This window comes from Larus michahellis, chromosome Z, assembly GCF_964199755.1.
Source record: "Larus michahellis chromosome Z, bLarMic1.1, whole genome shotgun sequence".
Taxonomy (NCBI): Eukaryota; Metazoa; Chordata; class Aves; order Charadriiformes; family Laridae; genus Larus; species Larus michahellis.
Genome location: NC_133930.1, coordinates 84,132,019 through 84,157,230, shown reverse-complemented (window position 1 = coordinate 84,157,230; position 25,212 = coordinate 84,132,019). Strand labels below are relative to the sequence as shown.

Sequence of the window (25,212 nt, the reverse complement as noted above, 5' to 3'; positions counted from 1 at the left end):
GAATGGTGATATGGAAGACAATACCTGAAGCATTCACCAGCTTTAGAATGTAAAATTCATTGAATTCAGGAATTCTATCTGAAATAGCATGGAGTGTTATTGGCTTTGATCCTTCACCATCCATGAAGCACACAGTCCCGTAAGTTTCAGAGAACTCTTCTCCTGGCCTCAGCGCAGAGTCATTATCGAACAGCTGCCAGGTCAACGAAACGTTGCCAAAGTGTCCTCTGTGTCTCAAAATCCTGTTCAGTGATACAGAAAGAGTGAACGTCCTGGCAGGTATGCATCAGCACTCATTAGTGAGGGAAAACACAATTACAGTCACCTTCCTTACTGTGAAAAATAACATACAACATTCTAAATAACCATGAACGATACATACAACCATGAACAATAACACAATCCTCTTTGAAGGCCCGCAATTTCACAGTATAATTCTACTCACAGGTATATGACAGGTATCTTAGGAAAAAAGTAAACCATGCACGTCCATGCAAAGTAGCACTGTTAAGCTAAACATCAGCTTGTACTGCACTTCTATTGTGTAAATAATAAATGCGAATGTATAATAGTTCAGCAAGTTAACATTAAAAATTGATATACCTGGCCATCCTTAGACAAGAACGAGAATTATCTACATTTAACCACAAGCATTTCTCCCTTGAATCATAAAGCCTCCTTACACTCTTTCTTACATTGGTATTAAATTTGGGTTATGTTCTATGTTCTTCAGAAATCTGTGGTTATTCCAGATTAAGAATGTAGTAAATAAAAACAAGATATTTTTTTTCTATAGCTATGCGGTAACATAATTTCACCAATTTCCAAAAGGCTTTATAAATAAAACCTGAAGCGTATAGTACCTTTATTTAAGAATTGTGCTTTACACAACAAAAGTGTGCTTCTGCTTGCCCGGTAAAATAAAATAAAAATAAAGTGAGATTGTATCAGGCTGAAAAAATACTTCAGCAAAACTAGTCTCGGCACAGCAACACGATTATGTTGTTTCTGCTTCCAAAGGTTTTTCTTTTTTTTGCCGTTGGCCAGGGTGCTCTGCGCCAGCTGTGCTGCACTGCTGCAGTGCCTGCAATGACTCCCTTTAAAGCTCAGCGCTGCCATAGCTGTTCCCAGTGGGTAGGTTATACGCTGCTCTGTCCATTTTGGTATTTATGACACAATAGCCAAAGCAGCGATGGTATGGAAGAGTGGACTCATGAGGAAATATACTTCATCACTGAGGACTGAGCAAGGGTCTCAAATGCTGGCGATCCTGGTATCATCTATTTCCACGTATAGGCATATACATTTAGTTCAAATCACCATTCTTCACAACACCAAATAAAAAAAATTCATCCTGCAAATAAGATTGTAAAGTACAAAAAAAAAACAACCCAAGAGCAGCAAAACAAAAACAAACACCCAATATATTTAATATCCTCTTTTCTTAAGGATTTTCATTTTACAGATGTGTAACACAAGTATGGACCTCATTCACAGTCAGAGGCACCTGATCCAAGGCCTCAAAACAAACAAAAAAAAATCAAATAAAAAGATATGAAAGGTAATTAAACAAATGTGAAAAGAGCCTCTCCCCTAAGTGTTTACTTTATCACATTGAATGTGACCTAACTTCTCTTTGTATCCTCGCTAGAGGTTTCTCAATGAAAAATCAGTATTTTTGTCAAGTTATAACCCCATCCTGACTTTATGGAACATAACAAGGTAAGGTGCCAAGCAAATTCATTTCCTAACCCTTCTCATTCTGGGAGGAAAATACTTTCAGAGGTCAGACCAAGGAACAGTACTGTCAGTCTAGAAGACAGGGACACCTGGACTTTGAGTATAGACTTCCATCTGTAATTAACAGATAGAAGAAAAACAAACTAACAGCAAGAACACAGCAATACAGGTTGTTTGTAGGGAAAGGCTTTAAAGTAGGATGCAGGAAGAAATCAAGAATCACATAGTCGTAATTAGTTGTATTTTGTAAAGATTCTCTACTTCTCCATTAGTCTGGGTTACATTCTGCTCTAATCATCTGTACTCTTCTGTATCTAACGTCTACTGAGAACATAACACAGTCCAATTTATTTACGTTTTATCATTAATTTCTGTATACATTAATATACATTTTAATATGCACAATCTACTTGAAAATGTAACAGTTGATGTCTTCAATATATTTACAAATCATTTAATCCAAAATTTGGTAAAGCGATTTTTTCTTTAATACATTTTTATCAGTGCAAATTTGCATGAGATTGGATCAAAGTACTATCCATAAGGTACCACATACATCAGTTCAAAAAAAGTGCAAAAGTATTATTTAAAAGTTACTTACAAAAAATTGTTACTTTTGCCTTCTTCCACTGGCTTCTCTAAAGGCTCCAAGGAGAAAATTCCATTAGGATCATCATTTGCTTCAATAATAACTGTAGCCACTCCAGCCTTAAAGATAACAGTATCCCCTAAAAAGAGGGTGATTAGTTTTATCAAAACTGGAATCAGAAATGGACGTAACTCTAAAACTGAAGTTGTTTCCTTCTCATACCAATTGCTTTTATGCAAAGAAATGAACAATGATAAAACAATCAGTGAAAACCAATATTCAAGATCTTCGGTAACAGGCAAATCAGAGTAAAAATACTTAAGCAGGAACCTCAGGCAGAGAGTAGGACACAAGATTTGCAGGAAAAAATGTATGTGACATGACCTGACAAGATGTGATTCTGAGCAGAAAGGATTGCGTGAGAAGTAGTATTTCATGTTTGATCAATTGGTCAAGTCAAAAGAAAAAGATATGTATTAGGAGATCCTAGCTCTCCTTTGTACCTAAAATAGAAGTATTGCACTTAAACAAAATGCAAGCTAAGAATAATGTCTGAAGATTTTATTCATACCCATATCACATCCTATCTGAAAGGAACAAATATAAGACACCTGTGAAGGAGAGGGGAGGCTGGCAGGATTTCTGTGTTTATATTAGCATTGTAGGGACGTTCTAAAACCCTTCCTATGGCCACAGACGTACATTATGTTTCTACCCCCATCCCAGTTTTCACCCTATTTCAGAGCATCAGACTTTTGTTCCAAATTAAACGTCTTTTCTGCTTTAACTTCATATACCTCCACCTGCATTTTCTCTGAGCTACAACAGTACAACATCATTTTCAAAAGGGATGTAACAATAAAGGCAAATATATACAACAGATCATAGAAATATTTTTTCTGTTTTTTTTTCTTTTTTGCTTTCAGGAATGAAAAAGCAAAGGTAGAGAATCTTAGTGATTCTAGAGAGGCTGCACGGTGATACGATCCTCCTTTTAGAGGCAAAGGGATCTTTGCAGTTACCAATTCTTGTAGGACCAGTGTGCCAGGAGGAAAGCCATCATATGTTCCCAATGGAGGCTAAGAGAAAATACCCGTAGATCCTGAAGAAAGTTAGTAAAGTAGAAAGAGATCACTGAAGAGAAAAATTAAGAAGGGAGAGGAATGGGTTTGTCCAATCCTTTCTCTAAGGTTGATGTTCTCCATCATCTTTGAAAAGTCCTGGAGAACAGGCGAGGTGCCTGGGGACTGGAGGAAAGCCAATGTCACTCCAGTCTTCAAGAAAGGCAAGAAGGAGGAGCCGGGGAACTACAGGCCGGTCAGCCTCACCTCCATCCCTGGAAAGATGATGGAACAGCTCGTTCTGGGTGTCATCTCAAGGCATGTGGAGGAAAGGAAAGCTATCAGAAGTACTCAGCATGGATTCACCAAGGGGAAATCATGTCTGACTAACCTGATAGCCTTCTACGATGGCATGACTAGATGGATAGATGAGGGGAGGGCGGTAGATGTGGTCTACCTTGACTTAAGCAAGGCGTTTGACACGGTCTCCCACAGCATCCTCATAGGGAAGCTTAGGAAGTGTGGGTTAGATGAATGGACAGTGGGGTGGATAGAAAACTGGTTGAAAGATAGAGCTCAGAGGGTTGTGATTAGGGGCACAGAGTCTAGTTGGAGACCAGTGACGAGTGGTGTTCCCCAGGGGTCAGTACTGGGTCCAGTCCTCTTCAACATATTCATCAATGACCTGGATGAGGGGATAGAGTGCGCCCTCAGCAAGTTTGCTGATGACACCAAGCTGGGTGGGGTGGCTGACACACCGGAAGGCTGTGCCGCCATACAGAGAGACCTGGACAGGTTGGAGATCTGGGCAGAGAGAAACCTTATGAAGTTCAACAAGGGCAAGTGTAGGGTGCTGCACCTGGGAAGGAACAACCCCATGCACCAGTACAGGTTGGGGGCAGACCTGCTGGAGAGCAGCTCTGTGGAAAGAGACCTGGGAGTCCTGGTGGACAACAGGATGACCATGAGTCAGCAATGTGCCCTTGTGGCCAAGAAGGCCAATGGCATCCTGGGATGCATCAAGAAGAGCGTGGCCAGCAGGTCGAGGGAGGTCATCCTCCCCCTCTACTCTGCCTTGGTGAGGCCGCACCTGGAGTACTGTGTCCAGTTCTGGGCTCCCCGGTTCAAGAGGGACAGGGAACTGCTGGAAAGGGTGCAGCAGAGGGCTACAAAGATGATTGGGGGACTGGAACACCTCTCTTATGAGGAAAGGCTGAGGGATTTGGGCCTCTTCAGTCTGGAAAAAAGACGGCTGAGGGGTGACCTTATCAATGCTTATAAATACTTAAAGGGTGGGTGTCAGGAGGATGGGGCCAGGCTCTTTTCAGTGGTGCCCGGGGACAGGACAAGAGGCAATGGGCACAAACTTGAACATAGGAAGTTCCACCTAAGCATGAGGAGGAACTTCTTTACCCTGAGGGTGACACAGCACTGGAACAGGCTGCCCAGAATGGTGGTGGAGTCTCCAACTCTGGAGACATTCAAAACCCGCCTGGACATGTTCCTGTGCAACCTGCTCTGGGTGACCCTGCTCTGGCAGGGGGGTTGGACTAGATGATCTCCAGAGGTCCCTTCCAACCCTATGATTCTATGATTCTATGATTCTATGATTCTATGATTCTGTAAGAGACCCAGGTACCAGCGTGAAAGCCAGCTGGCCTCATGAACCACGTAAGCTACCTTATACTCAAATAATTGCTAAAAATTCTCCTATCATTCTCTGTCTGACTGCTACCCATGTCTAGGGCAGATGCAGTTCGAGACCAGCGAAGCCTTGTGAGCAATTCATAGACCAGCCACGGGGTGTCCACTGTTGTGTGACCTGAAGCTCTCTCTTGGTCTCACTGACTGTGAATCAGATCGTCATCGACTGAAATGAGGGCTAAGACAGTGCGTGTGTCTAAATGATGAAATCTAATTTTATGTTTCCTCATCTTGAATTGAATCCCTGGTAGGTATTTTACTTTGTGAGCCTACCACACAAATCTAACGTGAAGGTATAGTTAATTGTGATGGTTTTCCTTTGCTTTATGAAATTATACAGCCCCTCAAGTCCCAGTCGTTGTTTCGACGGCTTACTCAATTCAGTTTGGGTTGCAGTGCAGAGAAGTGCAGTGCATTCACAGACTGTTATTACCCCTCAGCTAGAGAACAATAACACCTGAAGCACAGCAAATCATTAAAATTTGCTAACACAATTGTAGATGAGTCTCCCACTATACCTTAAGTTTTGGCAGGGCTAGGGGTGGGGAAGGTCTTTATTAAGCAGGTAGACAAATTTACCTATTTCTTACGTTTAACTTACATTTTCTTATCAATATTACACAGCAGTGATGGTTTATTCCAGAAGACATCTATTTTTAAAATAGGAATGTGCTGAATAATTTTGTATCAATTCCTGCTAAATGATAATTATTAATAAAAAAAAAAACAAAACAAAAAAGACAATGTTACTTCTAAGATAACAAATGCATTCTTTACTGGTGGTACATTGGGTAATTTCTAACACACATTTTTCTGTAGATTAAGCCTTCCAATACTGTATCAATGCAAAAAATGTATGCATATATCGCAGTACTACAAAAATAAGAAAGAGACCAATTTACATGGTTTTCCTCTAAAATAAGGCAGGTCTGTTTGTTTTTACAAAAATCAGGCAATTATGTAGTATACACTGGAGCATGACAAAAAATGTGAAAGAACCCCTCTTTCCCTAAGACTGTTGCAGTACTAACATTCTTTAGCCTTGTGTTTCTGTAGTCAAGTCAAAACCCCATCTAATTTGGAGCATTTACATTTGAAAAGAGACTTTGACTCCAGTTTTTGCAGGAAAGGTTTCAGCTGTATCATTTGATTTTTGTTTCCAACTGAATTATGCAAGATGAAAACCCAAACACGCTCTGTACAGTAATTGTATAGAAATGCTGAAACAAAGCTTACTCATTTAATACTTGTCATTGATATATTGCTTTATGATAAGACCAAGCTGGGAAAAAATTGCAGAAAAAAAAAAAAAAGGAGAGTTACTAAACATACATCAAACCATTACTTTTACCTGTAGAATTCAAAAGGAAGATATAAAATGTTTCATCGGTTTCAGGAGTATCGTCATCGTTAATATACACGGATAAATTCTGCTCTCTTTCTCCAACATCAAAGAAGATGACACTGCTCCTTCCACTGGGAACAAAGTCTCCTTCTTCAGCTGTGGCATCTCCATTAACAGTCATGTACTGGACAGCAACAGCAGCGTCAGCAGATCCATTCCTTACGACTGTGAAGTTGGCAACCCTTCCTTCTTTAACACTCACCGTCAGAGGTTCTGAAAACGCACAAGCAACACATCTACCTGAGTTCCAGCCTGAGCTCCTTGCATCTAGCCTATTTTCTTAATTCTCCCCAAAAGCATCCTTCTCCTCAGCAAAACAGAAGGCATATGTGGTAAAGGCATGGAAATACTTGCGGGTACAAGAGAACGTGGTTGTACTTAGCCACCTAACCAATCCCAGCATCAGCAAAGGGAATAATGAAATGAAATACGGGAAGGTTCTAAAGGAAACAAATACAAATTCGACACAACAAAAATATGAACATTTTATACTAGCTCAGTTGGGATTAGGATTTCTCACTGATCTGGTCTGTCAATAGAATCTGTTTGGAGTAGTATATGTATTCTGCATTTAAAAACAATAATATCTAACCTGCAAAATAAACGGGATCATCATTCCTTGCAATTTGTAAAATCGCACTGGTTATATTACCCAGCCTGGCTCCACCAGTAGCATTGAATAAGCTGATGATAAATACTTCCACCTCTTCAGGTACCTGAAAGGGCAAGTATTAGTGAAATTAATTTCTTGCACACACAAAAAAAATGAAGAAATTAAAATGAACAGCTGTGGGGGTTAACAAATCATAGATTTGTGAGTGTTGTCTGTTATTTGTTGATCCTTAGGTGTGTCAAGAGGGATGACAAATGACAGTTCATACAGTTACACTGAAATCACCATCAGTCTACAATCCTTCTAAGTCCCCTCATCTTTACTGTTGTACAGACGACAAAAAAGTTATCTTGCAGTTTCCTGCTTGACACATGTAATTTATTTTTACAGTTTTATTTATTTACTATTAGTTATTCTCATTCTGCCTTATATTTCTTCAAATATATCAGCATTAAAAATAAAAAATAGGGTTCCTGTTAGCAAGACAAGGGTTTTATTCAAATGAACTTTTCTATAATTTAACAATATTCAACTACTCTCAGCTTCTAACTTTTTCTGTTTGTAGGTTACCAACGCACAGCTTCTCAAATTCTTTTATGATTAGCTGAAATAATAATCTCAGTTTTACCTAAGTATTTTGATTTTTCCGACAAATACTTATCAGGCTCTAACAAAACAGACATCCTTTCTGTCTCCTTAAGTTGTACCATTTCAGCACTTACTCTTTGCCCCATACTCACACAAGAACACTGTAAAAATGTTTACCTCATCTGGCAGTGAGTAAATGGTGATATTTTTTGAAAACTCCAGATTATCAAAGAAAATAGTCCCTTGTTCTGGATATATGTCATTGGTACATTCTGGGTCAACAGCCCAAGACACACTAACGTTGCCATAGTTTCCTTGGTTTCTTACAACTCTGTAAGCAGCTAAAAAATGCAAACATAAACAGTCAGTGTGCATCTTCAGAACACCACAAATAAAAAAGAAAAAGGTCAGCAACGCTGAAACAAAGCAAAAGGAAAGGAAATGACAGGCAAATCCACTTCTCGCGAAACTAGTAATATGTGAGAGCACTACATGAAAGGGCACACAGAGTTAGACCACTAAACAGTCCAAACTTGCTCAGATTTGTTATTTTTTTGCCTGCAAATGTACTTGATAATTGAATAGAGACAGATAAATGGAAGTCGCCCATATGAAGATTTAGCTCTGTCCTTCTCTCACATAGCACCCTATTCTTCATGGTCCACAAGCAGAGCTGCTACTGCCAGGCGGCACTTTGCACAATACTCCGTCCCTCCTGTCTGGCATATTCTCTAGCCATTTCTTTTTTGCTGGACTGATCCCTCTGGCTTTCCAGACCCATCCTCCTCCACCGCTCATCATGCTGGCACTGTCCCACTCTGGAAACTCCTGAGTGGAGACCCAAGTCAGACGTTGTCCTAGAAAGGCGAAATGGGGAAAAGTAGGGGCAGGCAGCAGATAAAGCAGTAACTCTGATAAAAAAGAATTACCGGCGTAGATGACTTCTCCTTTACTTTCCTTTATCGTTACTGATAGTTCATCAGGTAGAAACTGAATGACACCATGTGGATCATCATTCTTCAGAATGGTTATATTGACCCTCGTGGCATTCCCCAGCTTGCCTGCCATGTCACTGTAGCCACTGAGTACCACAGAATACACCTCATCCAGCTAGAGGAGGGAAACTCAGTCAGAATAAAAATGCATATTCAGTACTCACATCCGGAACAAATGGCCAAATACCACAGTCACTAGCCAGGCAGAAAGATGCAAATTTAAACAACAGGAAATCGCACACATTTTCTACACACACAACGTGTTTGCCATCATAACAAAGAAATAATCAGAATTTTCTGCCTCTGATAGGACCATTTTCTCCAAAAATCTACCATTTTTATCAGCAAGGACTAACATGTCTAATACACTAATACAAATATAGTTGTAATACTCCCTGAAAGGTAAGTTTTCTTTTCTATAAGATTTATTAACATTTCTGGCTTTATAACAGGGAAAACAAAGATTGTAAAAACAGCACACTAATTTAAAAAGAATGTATCAACTTGCTTTATTAACCTAATGGGACTTTTTATTTCATCTATTTATTGAAAAAAGCTTCAAGGAACATTAAAACAAGTATTGCATCTATGTACCTATATGCCAAATATTAGTCTAGGCTGGGGAGCATTGAGTGAAACTGGCAGATGATTACTAGAAAGGAAAAAAAAAAGGAAGTGCTTCTTCACACAGAGTTCAATTAAACAATGGCACTTCACACTACAGAATGTCATGGATGCTAAAAAATTACATGGATAAAAGCGTAACTGTTTAAATTCAGAGAAGAAAATCCGCTGAGGACTATTAAACCTAAGGGCACCACCTATTATTCCAGGCACCCCTGGTTTGGAGGTTGGGATGGCATTCTGGAGAAAAGGCATTACACGCTTGTTCTGTTCCTATATATTTGCCTATATTTTATTAAGTGACTAACTAATATGCCTGTGAACGTAATTTGAAGAGAGAAGAATGTTAATTTTTACCTCTGGAATCCCATCCATCCTTGTCAGAAGAGTGAGTATGATCTCTCTTTCACCAGGCTTAAACTCCAGAATCCCTGTGCTTCCGTAAAACTCATTATTGTCTCTTGGTTCCACAGTGTAGCGCAGGAACTGCCTGACGAGGCTTCCTCTGCTGCGGACAATCTGCAGTTCGACAGATTCCCCTTCCTGTAAAAAGAAAATCCAGCTTTTTTCTAGCACTCTGCTTAACCTAAGTTGTCCATAATGCCTGAAAATTTACTCAGATAGCTACCTTGATACTGTAGGGACCTCTGGAAGCAGGAGAAAATTCGAAGACTCCTCCCGGATCATCATTTTCCAAAATAATAATTTCACGAGAAGTAAACCCGTATTTCAGTATTTGATTTTCCACACTGACCCTGAGGAAGGAAGGCAAGAGGGTTTTTTTGAGTGACAATTCTGTTTGGCAAGTACATCCATACTTCTGCAAAGGACATCAGAATACTGTTGAATTTTATGAATAAATTATGGAAACAACTACCTGCAAAGAATAAAATAAATGAAGAAAGACACATCAGTATGTTTTATCCATTTGTAAAAACACTTTTCTTCTGTAAGTAACTCTGTTTTCTCATTAGAATTTATAGTTAGTGATTCTGGGTTTTTTAGTCACACATGCACACAACACACAGGAAAAGAAACAGAACTGTGCAGTAAAAAGTTAGAGTTTCATTCAGTATTACTTTGTATTTGGGTCATAACATAAAAGATAATCCAAAAATCACTTAACTAATAGAAATTACATTGCGAACTACGCATTCTTAGCCTCTGCTGCAAAATTTACTATTGCTACAAATAGGAAGGGACTTGCCCGTCAGTATTGTGGATTTCACCCTCACCTGTGTGTTAACCTGCCTTCTGTGAGACGTGGACGCTACCTGTAGGGTCCCAGTCCGGCTCTAGTGACTGTTGGACCTACTCTCAGTAGATCAGGCTCGTTCCCTTCCTCCTCCCGTACTCACAAACCCACTGCCTAAAAGCACACAGCAAACTGTGCAGGCAGGACCACACGGAGCTCCTCTTGGTGGAGCGTTTCTCTCCCCGGGCTACTGCTGCACCATCTTGGTCTTACTCATGGACATGGATGGGCCATACCTGGCAGGAGAAGGAAACCTTGCACACCTCTCACGTTCATTTCCCCAGAGGTGGTATGACCACATTTCAATGACATTGTTTTAAGTTCATGACATTAAAAATGCCAGAAAAACTACTACTGAAGGGTGCATCAAGAATGCACCTTCAGACTGATGGTCTGGATATGGTTTATGACACGGCATTTTATGTATTTAGATTCCTGTGCGTCTTCCATGCTTCCTGGGAGAAAATTTCAATGAACTCTTGGTCCAACATATTGTAAGTATTTTCATGGTTTCACTGTACTACAACACAGACTTCATGAAACAGTATTTCATGTAGAAAGAAACGCGATCTATTATAGCCAGTATTTGAAATCAGCTCCAGAACTGTTTCCACAAAGAATCCATAAACCACTGGAACATGCAGACACAAAAAAAAAAAAAAAATAAACAGCAATGATGTGTCTTGTAGCAAAGTCTACAGGGAGGACACAAAACAGGAAATATCTGTTTAAAAGGGTAACATGTCATGTTTGCCGCACGTTAAAAAAATACATGAGCGGACAAATTACTTATGTTAACATAAACTAAATGTAGGTTATTCGAAAACAAGATAACCTCTCATCTTTGACCACAAAAAAACTTCTTCTCTATAATTCTAGTCAGTTCAGTCATTTAGTTAGGGCAAATCATATTTCTGTCAGTTTAAAACAACTAATCCATTATTGCATCAAATGCTCAAACATCAAACACTGAGACACGCATTCATAACTTCCATCATTCACAGATCCTAAAGAAAGAAACATCTTCAAGCCAGAACCCCATGCCTTCAAATTAAACACCAAAGGGCAAGCATGCATTGTCTGGAGAGATGCAGAAGATGTGACTCCTGAGAGGAAAAGAAATGATAAAGACAGATTCTGTCCAAACCAATCACTTATAAAACAAAGCATTGATTCACTGAAGACAAACCACAGTTCACTGCACTTACCCAAAGTACACGACAAACCTTTCTGTCTCTACCCTGTCAACACAGAAAGAAAGAAAGGAAGGGGATGGAGGAAGGAACGAAAGTGCCGCTTGCTAGAATTTCAACAGTACTAATCTTAGAAAAGAAAAATAATTCAAAGAAAAAACAACACAAAGCTTTCTGTATCCTTTCCAAATGCTTACAGTGTTCATTTTATGGGAACCCTATTTGCTTGGCATTTTCCTCTTGACAAGTGCTAGCAAGTGGGCAGATCCCACCTGGCAGAAATGTCCCCATGACCAACCCAGCATGTCAAGACCATCCACGGTATACCCTACCAGCCCCTCCTCCAAGGGCTCCATTACTGCCAGCCTCTGTGCCTGCTCACAACTGCACCAGCAGCCCACATTTATTAAAAGCCCTTTATTTAAAAAAAATAAAAAATCCGCACGCCCGCATGATATATTTCATCAATCTGCAGAAGTAATGATAAAAACAGATCAGCACAGATAAGTGGGAGTTATAATGGCTACGTATTAAAAACTATTTTGGCACAAAATCACATCAAACTTTATTTTTGATAATTTTTCAGTTAACCAGATTACCAAAGTAAAATACCAATATAAAAAATACAATAAACAACAAAAACAAAAATAAGAGTATTTGCTAATCTCTTAATTGGTTCCATTTTGACCAAGCACATATAACAAAACTACCACATCAAGTCAGATGAAAGGGCAGTATTATTCTGCAATGGCAACCATGCATTTTGACTTTCTTAATCTAAAATAAATAAGTATTTAAATATAAAACCTGTATCTTCTATCAAAGAATCTGCCATAAACAGATTACCACAGCATTTAAAAAGTGAAATTCTGACTTCACTAATCTCAAAAAGAACTCAGTTTTGTCGTTCAAGAGAGACAAGAGTTCACTCAAAAGTTTGAGAAAATAAAGCAAATACACTTGCAGATAAATTCTTTCAAATAGGAGATCTGAGTTAAGAGAAATTTTTCACTGATTTCCAGTGAGGCTAGATTTTAAATACTATATATTTAGACATTCTCCCTTCCATCAGAAACATATGCAAAGTTGTTCCAAAACCATCAAAGTATTAATACAATGAAAAGATCAAGGAGAAAATTCCAGAGTTGGTAATGCTAAAATTTAATTATATTGCTAAGCTGTTGGTAATATAATTTACAACAGAGAATACAAATGAACCATTATGTCAAGTGAGTTTTTGATATGTATGTGCAAGCTTAAGTAGTTAAGACATAATAATTCATCAGAAAGTGAAAGGGAATGCCAGAAACAAAATCTCTTTCAGCTTCATGAAGTTACACTGCATGAGCCCAAACACAGCTCAGACAAAAAAAGCCTGTTAAGGTGAACTGGGGGGTAGTGCTAGAATCGAATGTTATTTTGTAATGCAAAAATGGAAGCACTGCAGAAATCCAGACGGTAGCAGAAATGGAACAGTCACAAGGTACCATGAGGTGTGCACCTTCAGTGTCTCCAGGTGTTCTTTGAAACGACTTAGAAGAGTGGCAATACTTTACTACTTTTAAATAGTCACAGTGTAAATCAAATCGGAATCTAGAGAACTTGCCAGTCAGAAAGCAACTAGTCAGGTCCAGCCCATCCGCTGCTAAAGGAAACCATTGTTCGGGAGGTTTTTCCATCCAAGTCCCATTTTCAACACTAGGACCAGCTGATTGACTGATTGATTGATTGGTCTGACCGTGTTTTCTCTGCAAACTGCTATCACTGCTCTGGCATAGTAAATGTTAAGTTACTATTCAAAAAAGGCATAAAAGAGAATATGTGAAAATGGAACAGAAGCACCTAGGCTTAGGCTTCCAACTCTGAGCTGCTCTTACATGAGCAACGGCGTATGCAATAGGATCCCTTTAGTCTACGCTCTGAGGAACACACTTATAAATTCTCCTAACATCCCTGGACCAGGACCCACCAGGTGACTTCCTGGCTTGACCTTGGATGTGTCTCCCCACTGCGGACCTGCCCGGCGGTCACTGCAGTCAGGTGCAGCCCAGCGATCACCACCCAGTCTAAACCTGATGTGTGTTCCTGGCTTGACCTGCCCCATCGCCGTGACCTTGCCTGATGCCCTGGGCTCCTGGTTGTCTCCAGTTACCTGCTCCAGCCTGCTCTGCTGCCTCGTTGCGGGTGGTGGGATGGACCCCTGACCAACTAGCTGTGTTATCAGGCTGGATACCACACAGCCCAAGGGCCACCAGCCATCAGATTTTCCTACATGCCCTGACAATGTCCAAGAACAAGGCACTGTTCACGTACAGTCCTTTCATCAGAGTAAAGAGGTCCGAACTTCCACAGAGTGCACAGCATCACCTTAGTCCTGTTTCACTCTCTGTGGTATGTGAAACCATCTCTTTGAGCATTCCTATAACAGCAGTGTGGAAACAGAACAAAAACGGCTATTCAGAACTTCCAAAACTCACAGTTTGCCCCGAGCATTTAGAACAATAAAAGTTAAACACAATCGCTTAGCCATACCAAGGAGCTCCAGCTACTAGAGACAGCACTTGACCAGGAGTAAGGAGATCCCTCTCACTGGGAAAGCCACTTGCCTTTTTTTCTCTTCTCAGCTTTACTTTTTCTGTAAAATGGCTATCTGTGGACATGGAGCTTCATTTTTTCACAGAGGATAAGCCCTGGCAATATTTATGCTGCTAACGTAAGAAACACAATCATGAACCGCATTCTGTGTTTTCTGTGATGAAACAGATGTAAAAAACACATCCCATATGACAAATCTCAGGTGGAATGACTTGTCACTAGGGAAATTCTCTCTTTAAAAAAGCTTAATTATTATTTAGCAAGAACTACAGATTAATTAGGATAACTGACAGAAGCTTCAAAATGTGTCTTGCACTTTTTTAAACACATAGTATGACAAAATGCAGAAAGAAGATTTTTGACTGAGTTTAAAGTAGCATGGCAATTTCAATGTTATTATGAACTAAATACCACTGCAAATAAAATAATAATTATTAAGAGATACAATGTGGTTGAATTTGCTAGGTCTAGACCAAGAATCGGAATTCTGCAGAAAGTGTTTTGAAAGGCACCTGAGAAACTGAATTGTCACTGTGAATCTGTATTGATGTTACTATTAAAAACACATTTCTCTAAAAAAACTTTCTTTTCTGTCAGGGCACCTCAGAAAAGGTGCATTCAGATTGCCTGTGGAATGCTACGCAATTTTCTTCCTAGATTTGTAGTCAGTGTTCTCCCCTTCTTCAATTTTTTCAGGATTATCTACTGATTTAATTAATGGTAGGACCTAGCTTTAAAGAATAGTATTAAAGTAGGATTTGCCACATTATAAATTCCACAGTGCTTCTCATCAGAGGGAACACCTTCTCTCCAGGTTTAATCCACTGATGATTTGATTTTGGAGGCGATTTTAATTTTTGTTACTCATAGCAGGAGATATATGGTGTTCTTATTTTGAAAAGTAATAAAAGCTAGCAGTAGGTGTCCAGCAGCACTCATTTAAACATTCTACTACTATTTTCAAATAACTTTTTCCCCATCAAAACAAAGTCCAATCAAACCCTTGAAGAAAAAGCCATTTTACTCTGAAAGAGTTAACTCATTTTGCATCACATGTTACTTAATAGAAAAATTACTTAAGTAAGAAACATAAGTATAGGTTTGAAAAGACACTAACCACAGGAAATCACCAATTTAGGGGAAAATCCCAGCTCCACTAAACAGTATATTAGTGTTTCTGTGCATGCCAGTACACACAGCAACCCACAACAGATAAACATTACTTGCGCCCTGAATTAAGGACTATAGACAGTATGCCGTGCTTTCAACGGGCCTTCTATGATTTGCTAACTTTTTGTTAGCACACAAAATGTTAAACGCAAAAATGTTAAAAAACTACCAGGCATTTCGCAAGTCAAACCTATGTTTTGCATTTGCGATTTTTAAAAAATCTATTTTCTAAATTTACTCAGGACAGAATTTCAGTCGGTGGAAACTTACATTGCATCACAAAAATCACTAGAACTATAAAAATCCCCATGTTACAGTGCTTCAGTTTTGCTTTATTATATATAATAAATGACATTTAGGTAATAACATATGTATATGAATCTGTTCTGGCATCTGAAATTATATGAGTCACGACTCAAAAAAAAGTTGAGCATAAGGACTATTTAAACAGTCATCCGTTCGCAGATTGCCGTTGTCACAAATTAAAGTAATTTTATCAGTGTATTGCAGTGGATCTGCACCTTACTGAGGGGCCGGCAACCGCCAGGAGGAGAATTCGTTGTTCAGAAGGAAAAAAAACCAACAACCAGATTTTTAATAAAACTGATTTCTATTTGTGCTTACTAGGTAACCTGAACAGCCCTAGTGTGTTTATATACTTTCACAAAGCATACACACAATTTCCATGGCCAGTTCCACCTACATTCATCAAGAAGACCAAGGCCTTTTCTTTCTCATACAGATTTCACTACAGACAGCTGGCTTTATTTATGTTTGGTCTCAATTCAGGCCTATTCAGATATGGGCTGGCATTCAACCTGAAGCTGCTCCTAAGAAAAGAAAATATGAAGAAGCTTCAGCAGGTGCAGGATTGTCTTGCTGCATTATTACTTGTCTGTCTTCTTTGGAAGCATATTCTTCACGATACACGTTGGCCTCCATTTCGTGGGCAGAATTCAGAGTTATTTTTAATACCTATGGCCTACAGACAAAGGCCACAGAGCAAGGAAGGAAAACACTATTTTTAATGGCTTGGAAAGCTTTTTTTATAGTTATGGATGTAATCAAAGCTCATTTAAAATGTAAACTGCCTTAACAACACCACTTGAGTTGTAAATAATATATCCTTGTTAGAACTAATTATTTTTATTATTTTATCCATGCTATTACTAATTGCAATAAATAGAATGCTTGTGGACGTATTTCTATGTCTATAGTTTCATTAAAGTTCTTGCATGCTCTATTTTCCTACTGACTTATGCTACAATTTATAGAACAGTACAAGCACAACCACAGCACAGTGCATCTTTGTTTTCATGCTAATTCACTACTGCTGTGAGGTGCCGGTTGCCAGCCTTGGAAACTGAAATCTTCTGTTCATCCAGAAAATACAAACCATGCAGAAAGCGATACCACAAGCTTACATACATAACCCTGCCAGTATCCTTCAACCCTGATTTGGAGAGTCATCTCCAGCACTGAAAGGATGATCTTCGCAGTCATTTCATTCTTGGCTTCTGCTAATGTTGAAGTTGCCAAATTTCACTCATAGCCTTGAGGGACACTTTTCAGGTCTAGAGAAAAGTTCGGATTTTATCTCCTTCTTGTCTACTTCTTTTTCCAGGCCAGACCACCTGTTCTTTACTTCACTTGCTGATCTTGCCAAGTGTGGGAAAGATGCTTACTACTGGCGCACTTTTTACCAGCCACTTCAGCGCCAGCAGAACCTGCTGCTCCCACCATACATGGTAAAAGCAGAACAGTGGTCAGGTTTGTTCAACTGCAGGTTCAACCCTCATTGCAGTCAGGGTTTCCGAGGCACAGCCTAGGGTTACTGCTCAGAGTAAGTGGCAGAAAGCTGTAGTTACGCGTGTAGAGCTGTCAGAACTTGAAAAGTTAACCTTTTATGCTGTCTGCTTCCTCTACCTACTTATTTGTTTCCTATGCTTCCACTTTGATTTTCTGGCCACCTTATACAACTTCTTCCTAACTTTGATCATAGAAACATAGAATCATAGAATGGTTTGGGTGGGAAGGGACCTTAAAGCCCACCCAGTGCCACCCCCTGCCCTGGGCAGGGACACCTCCCACCAGCCCAGGTTGCTCCAAGCCCCGTCCAACCTGGCCTTGAACCCCTCCAGGGATGGGGCAGCCACAGCTTGTCTGGGCAACCTGGGCCAGGGGCTCACCACCCTCACAGCGAAGAATTTTCTCCTAATATCTAATCTAAATCTGCCCTTTTTCAGTTTAAAACCATTACCCCTTATCCTGTTACCCCAATCCCTGATCCAGAGTCCTTCCCCAGCTTTCCTGGAGCCCCTTTAGGGACTGGAAGGGGCTTTAAGGCTCCCCAGAGCCTTCTGTTCTCCAGGGTGAACCCCCCAACTCTCTCAGCCTCTCCTCCAGCCCTCAGAGCATCTTCGTGGCCTCCTCTGGACCTGCTCCAACAGCTCCGTGTCCTTCCTACGTTGGTGGCCCCAGAGCTGGACACCATACTGCAGGGGGGTCTCACCAGAGTGAAGTAAAGGGGCAGAATCACCTCGCTCAACCTGCTGGCCATGCTTCATTTGATGCAGCCCAGGATGCGATTGGCATTTCTAATCTTAGTTTCCCACTTTGTGCCAGAGACTCTAACGAATTTCTTGAGATGAACCAGTTTCATCCACAGGAAGCAGAGCAGAGAACTGCTTGCACTAGCCTCCGTTTCTTTTTGTCTTGAACAGGACTGTCTTTCCAACGCAGTGAGTAGCCACATTAGAATGAAATAACTCATTCTGCACTAGATGCATCCACCAGACAGCTTGTACAGAAGCAAGCCAATCCTGCAATGGAATAACATCTTTCCTGCGTGACAGAACGACGTTAGTAACACAGAATGCTCAAAAAAGCGGCTTTCCGAAACAGGGTCAGCAGCAGCTTGTGGAACTGGTTGCTGGTTTGCTCTATGTAATCACCATGGGTACCTGGTATTGAAGCTCCCGGGAGTAGTTTGCACTTCCTATACAGGACAAGAATACTTCTTCTGCATCAGGTAAGGACTGTGTAAGTAGTAGATATTCAATGTGGACGTTGCTGCTAGCAGACCCTCATTACTGTGTTTCCAGAAAAAGTAGAAAAATGTACCCTAGACTAATCAGAGGTAGTAGAAGTGGTGGTATTTCTAAACTATACATACAACTGAGTTGTTGGAAGCAGGACAGAAGACAAAGCCAAGGTTCTCCTGTTAGTAAATCAAAAAGGGAATACGCTCCTAGATATGAACTAATTTAAGTATTCTGAGTAGTGTTCACATGCAGACAATAGTGTCTCCTGAGGTCCCTTACAGCCTTAATTATCCTAGAAGCTGGATCTCCTGCAGAAAGCAGACTATAACACTGCACTTCAGCTCTCTCTGTAGCCAAAGAGTGTGGTAATGGTCACACTGCACTATTTCGGAAGCCAGGAGCTGTGACGGAAGTGCCTAATTATCAAGAGCAAGCAATACTGAACGTGCAGATCAAACAAATAAAAAGCTGATCCAACTCTGCAATGACACGCTAGCTATGAACCTTTTTCAGACAGAAACATAGTCGTGTTGTTTACTACTCTTCATTATAATTTTCCCAATTACCTCACTAATACTTTTCTGAAAAGATGTATGTTAAAGCAAGAGCTATAACTAAAGATCAAAGCTGAAAGAACTTTCTAAATAGCATACCTTATCTTCATCAAAATATAAACAAAATTAAGTCGTCAGATAATAAGTACAACACAGTTTCTTACGTTGATCTCCAGTCAAAGAAGGATGCAAACACTATCTGAATCAAGGCCTAATACTGCTTCAGGCCCTTCACTCCTTATCAACACAATACAGGAATACTTCCTAATTAATACTGTGCTAATTTGTTATATATAAATTGAGTGTTACAACTGATACATAGGAATAGAGATTAGGGTACAATACCTGTCCAAAGTTAATAACACAGTTTCATTCATTTCAGGTATATCATCAGCTTTAACAGTAACGTTGATTGTAGTATCACTTTGTCCGGACAAGAAAACAACAGAGCCATTAAAAGGACTTATATCGTCATGTGTTACTGCCTTTTGATTGAGACCAGAGGGTTTCAGACTCCAAAACACAGTTGCTTGACCATCAGTCCCATCTCGATGCAATCCAATGGAAACCTATGAAACGCATGAGTCTGTCATGACTTGTAAAACTAGATGCAAAACCAATTACCTCCTTGTCAATTACTATTCAAATGTGAGCCTCAAAATGTTGAGCTTGTTTTTTTACTCATACCTACGTATAAGACATGAAATCAAAGATGGTATATCAACAAAAGTACTGAATCTTATCCTTTTAATAATTTATCAGTTATATAATTAGACAGTGGAGATGACAGATTATTAATATCGTAAATCGCTTAGCAACCATAAACTCAAAGAGCTTTGTATGACTGATTTAATCAGCACACCCCTCATCAAGACACAACCTACATTTTAAACGTAACTACCATATTACCCTGGTTGTTGTAGTACAGTGCTAACCTGCACTTTGCTTAAGGAAATCAGCAGTTTTAATCTCATAATGAGAAACAATCCAGCTGATTCAGGATCTGTGGGAAGATTTCAGTGAAGACAACTAGGGGGAAAAGGGAAGATGTATGAAAAAAACATGTTAAAAAAGGTTTCTACAGGTGGGACTAAAGCACTCGGACAGCAACACTTTTGCAAATGCTTCTTTGGGTTCTGAGAAACCTAAAAAGCATAATTGTTGGAAAACACACCCAGCAAGCCAAATTATACGTTCGCATGTAAGTAAATCAGCTATAAGACAGACAGACATTTCCATGAAATGAGGAGTGATATCAGTCCTGCTTCACATCACCACCTTTGCTGTTGGTGAGAGAGATTACAACTATCTGCAGCATCTTTTGTTACGTGTGAGCATCAAGACCTAGCCAGTTTTAGATGCTTACAGACAACGCAAAGATCAACCTCGCTTTCCTGATAATGACTAACACATGATTTCAGATCTCATTTTCACAAGGACATTTTTGCCTTCTTATTTTTTTTTTTTTTTTAAGCAGAGGAATATTTGAGATCAGGCAGAACTTAGAGGGAGGATTTTCCTCACATTAACTTTCAAATGTTACACTGACTATAGCAAACTTTGCTTTCTCCAAATAAATTTTCCATACTAACGGACAATAAAAAAGGTTTACTTACCACTGTAGCAGGGGAAACTTCTGGCTCAGAAAGAATAATTGGAAGATTGCTAATAAAGCCTATTTCTCCATTTGCAATATCTGGAGTAATCCTCAGAGAAATATTTCGAATCTCACCTAATCTAGGACTCACAGGTGGGATTAGAGGAATTCTATTCACCAGTTCAACTTTTTCCAGCTGTAGGAGAAAGTAAGAAAAAATTAGGAAATTAGAAGCCTTAGTACCAAATTGGAACAATTCTGACGTTTCAGAATAAGTTTCATATGTGGGGAACAAAACATCTCCAGAACAAATTTATCTTTCTGGCAATATTGCTGCTACAAAAATGTGTAAGTAGATGTGTCAAAGAAAATGACGTGGTTATTGTTGAGCTCTGAATGGTACACCTCTCAGACTGATCATGTTCATTTACACAACTAGATGTATGTAGGGGGAGAATGAACCTTCTAGATCGCCCGATTCCACACTAGACCTGTGAATAACACTACTGATTCGACAAGTGGCCCAAGCTACGGTCCTAACTTCATTTTTTGTGCCATGCGTTGATAAAAATCAGCAGAAGTCACTGGAACCATAACAATTTACAGCCTCTGATGAAGCCAAAGAACAATCAGTCTTTTTTCCTCTCTCTTTAAGGATTTTTCTATTTATAATAACTAACACATTAGAATTGCATTCAGAATTGAAATGCAGTATGCAGTTTCTAAACTGACATAGTACGGAAAGCAGGACTTGTCTGGTAAATATTTCTTTCCAATATAATTCTGTCTACATCCATCACTATAATGTTTCCATAACTGATTTGCTATACTTCTGCACACATTTCACTGAGGCATGAACAATGGCAACCACCTTTCACTGCCACAAGGGTGTTTTTTGCTTGGAGTTATCAGATGTTATCAAACAGTTAAGGTTTTATTGGAGGGGAAAGTGGCCTTACTTAAATCCATATAGTGATCACAAATCACCGCTTCAACTGCTGATTTTTAAAGTCCTTCGAAAGTCCTTTTAAAGTCCTTCTTAAAATCAACTTACATAAAAGACTTGGGCTGTAACATACTTTCTTCCACCATTGCTTGAGTAACACACAAAAATATTCATGCACATTTTATTTGATGAGAGATGGAAGTGTTTTACAAATACCGTATTCAGTAGTTGACTCTCAACCATACCAGTTATTTATCGAGAATCTGAGGAACAGATGGTGGGACTGTTTGTTTTGCTAGTTTTCTAACCTATCTTTTAGATCCTGCAATTAACAGTATGCAGGTGGACCGCTATGTGGTTGTTAGCTCAGTAAAGTTTCTGAAATATTACACAGCTGAAACAGTACAGGACAGTAACTTTGAGACAAAAGTTGTAATTAATGAAGAAGCAAGGCTGTGTTTTTTTCCTTCAGTGTTTCCTCTTAAAACAAATCAGTTCATGAGGAAAAAAGAATGCATTGTGAACTGAACAATAATGACGAGTAGCTTATTAAATTAGTTAATCTTCCTGTCCATACCAAAACCCGCACCTCAGACTACAGTAGGTTATTTAATTAAAGATGTCATGGCAGAATGCTAATCTCACTTTTCCAGTTGCTCTATCCATTCTCTAGCTGCGTTTAAGCTTCATTTCCTCCTCCACTCCTCCTCCCCCGATTCCTGCGCTGATCCTTCATTGTGCCTAGTACAAACGCTGTAATCTTCTCATTCTAAACATGTTCACTGAGATTATCGTTTATTCACAAAGTAGAAGGATTGTCATAGTGATAAATGGGGGTATTTTTCTTCCTTCTCTATGAGTTTCTAAATGAATTTTCTGTGCTGGAAAGCCCCTCTGATTTTGTTTATTCAAACAAAAAGATTTTTATGGTTCATGGAGAAAGTACAGAACATTCACCCCTCCGCCTCCCTGGAATCCGCAGTTTGAAAAGCCAGGCAAAGTGCCTGCATTCTGAAATACTTATCATATGTGTGTCTTGTCCATAGCCCACTCTGCAATGTGATTTATAATGTATCATTTTAAAGGGGCTTGGAATTAGATATTTCAATTCTTCTGTAGATCTTTAGGGTCCCGTAAAACATACCAACCTATTCTAGTATTCCAGAACACAATTCGCTACCTAACTGTGAATGCCAAAAATTGCATACTAGTGAAACAATAAGAGAATGTGGGGAGAAGGAGGTGGAGGGAAGAAATCTTTTCAAGGTCCCAGTAGTAATTAATACATTTTTAGTAGACTGCTAAGTTAAAGAAAAAACCTGGCAAATTTTAGATCTATGGGTTTAATATCAACGTCTTAATTTGAACACTCTAAAGACATCTGATTTAAAATTAAAAGATTAAAATGAACTAAGAAATGCCTCTAAAGGAACTAAGAAGAGCCTCTCTGATTTGCGCTTTGGATGTGCCAAGTCATCCTTTCGTGTATCAAGATCACTATTTGGGCTCTTCATCCCAGATGACCAGAGTGGCACAGTGAACCACAGCAAGTAGAGATTATTGGGCTTCATTAACTGCACATGAGAAAATAATGATAATAAATACCAATGACAATGCCCAGGATCTTCCACAGCAATACAGCTGAACTATATCTTGCTAAAAATGTAAGCAAACTTGGATTTCTCCAGTGAAAAATGAAAGCCCTCACTGGAAAGTGGAAATTCTTTCTTTACATATTTTTGCTGAAAATCCAGTTTTCCGTCAAAAACAGAGTTTTAGTGAATTTTTCTAGCCATTTCTAATTAGCAATGACAGAACTTCCCTTCTTACAAATTCAGTTAGAAACAAAAGAGGAAAAACCCCAAAAGGGGCAGCAAGGAACACTATACAGAAAAATTGGAAAAAATACTTTTATGTTCTCTGGCCAAATTCATATATAAATGAAATATCATATATGGTTGACTATTTAAAAATTATATATACTTGTTTGTCATTTCTAAAATTTGTCATGGTTCTGTAATTCAACTTTAAGAACCGTAATTTGGTTAAATTGAAAGTCAAGGGGTAGACAGAGAAACACACCTAAAAGTTAAGTAACTTCTGCAAGACTGATCTCATTTTGTTAAATTCCATGATTAAAACCTGAATCCTGTTACAAGAGTCTATTTTCTAAAAAATGCATAATTAGTAAATAATGATTAGGAATAGAGCTTTTTATGGCATATTTATGGAAGCTGTCTCTAAATAAGAAAGTTTTCTTAGCTACGGAGATCATAATGTTTTGTTCTGGGTTTTTGTTTTGTTTTGTTTTGTTTTGTTTTAACAGGTACGGGCATTTTAACTAAGTTAAAAGGGAAAGAGCCACTACAAATTATATCCTTTATATTACGTGGGCTAAAAAACCACACCAAAACACAACTGAGATACCTGTACGAGGAAATGAGCACCATTTTGAAGAAATGCATCATTTCTTATTGGTATATTTAGAGTGTCTTGTGTTTTTCCTTCTGGAAACATGAGAATGCTTCTTCTAGACATATTTAGAATGCCATCTTTCGCTCTCTCGGGATCCAGAGCTCCAGCTGGAATATACAGTGCAGTATAAACCAACTGCACATCCCCAACTGTTCCTCTCTCCCTTACAAAACTCAAGGATAAAAAGCGTCCCGTTGGATTACTTTCAATCTTCTGATTCTCCAAAGGATAAAATTTTATTAGGCCATAAACATCATCACTGTCCTGAATGTAAAACAGAAGCTGCAAAACAGAAAAGAGCATCACTTACTCTGTGCTACGGTTACTTTATACCATAGTTTTCATGCTTTCACGAAAGCACGTCCTGACTGTCACCATACATTTTTCTCCTTAGTGAACTGGCACTCAGGAAAGAAATCAGATTGACAGCCCCAAAGTATTCTTTGTACACAAGCAGCGCAACACTGACTGTGGCAACTTTCCCACTATGCATCATCCATGTGCCAGAATGAGCTCTGAATAACTGATTTTTTGGTTCAGCAGCCAAAGTGAATAATTTAAAAATGTTTCAGATCGTGAAAAATTTCATTTTATTCACCAAGTTCATTCCAATCGTTTTTGAGAAAGACCAAGTAGGGACTTGAGTCACAGAACTGTCAGCAATACTAGCCACCCTTTATTTAACAGTTCAGAGGTCACAGTCTTAATCACCAACCCCTCCTCTTGAAGCTGTTACTCTGTGTAAGACATTCCAATAATCATTAAGACAGCAAGTGAGCAAGGGAAAATTAACATTCCTGCTTTCTCTTAGCAAGCAGTCACTCAAGACAGCACTTATGCAATCCTGTGTATCATGGGAATAATCTAAGCTGAATGCTACCGTATTAAAAAGGTCTGGCTTTGTATGTTATACCAACCCAAATACTTGGATATGGCTCTATATACTAAGATCATATTCAGGATTAATTTGTTTGATTTATATTCAAATGGCGAGCAGGGCGAGGGGGGAATTCTGCCCCTCTGCTCCACTCTGTGAGACCCCCCTGCAGTGCTGCCTCCAGCCC

The 25,212-nt window shown here is 39.2% G+C and overlaps 1 protein-coding gene across 5 annotated transcripts in view; it reads right to left on the bottom strand.

The window, feature by feature from the left end:
* Positions 1-25,212, bottom strand: part of ADGRV1 (adhesion G protein-coupled receptor V1) — a 291,124-nt gene that overhangs the window by 242,520 nt on the left and 23,392 nt on the right. For 4 of the 5 annotated variants that reach the window (XR_012584987.1, XM_074570871.1, XM_074570873.1 and 1 more), the window contains 12 exons: positions 24,101-24,430; positions 20,747-20,923; positions 19,476-19,699; positions 11,783-11,815; positions 9,948-10,074; positions 9,677-9,862; positions 8,630-8,810; positions 7,878-8,041; positions 7,092-7,215; positions 6,446-6,712; positions 2,342-2,468; positions 25-242 (listed from right to left, as the gene is read on the bottom strand). Coding sequence is in view for 4 of the 5 variants with exons in the window: in XM_074570871.1 (XP_074426972.1) it covers positions 25-242; positions 2,342-2,468; positions 6,446-6,712; positions 7,092-7,215; positions 7,878-8,041; positions 8,630-8,810; positions 9,677-9,862; positions 9,948-10,074; positions 11,783-11,815; positions 19,476-19,699; positions 20,747-20,923; positions 24,101-24,430 (2,158 nt within the window). In the remaining variant the exon portion in view is untranslated. The remainder of the gene's footprint in view (positions 1-24; positions 243-2,341; positions 2,469-6,445; positions 6,713-7,091; positions 7,216-7,877; positions 8,042-8,629; positions 8,811-9,676; positions 9,863-9,947; positions 10,075-11,782; positions 11,816-19,475; positions 19,700-20,746; positions 20,924-24,100; positions 24,431-25,212) is intronic. The other variant, XM_074570872.1, reaches the window with a different exon arrangement.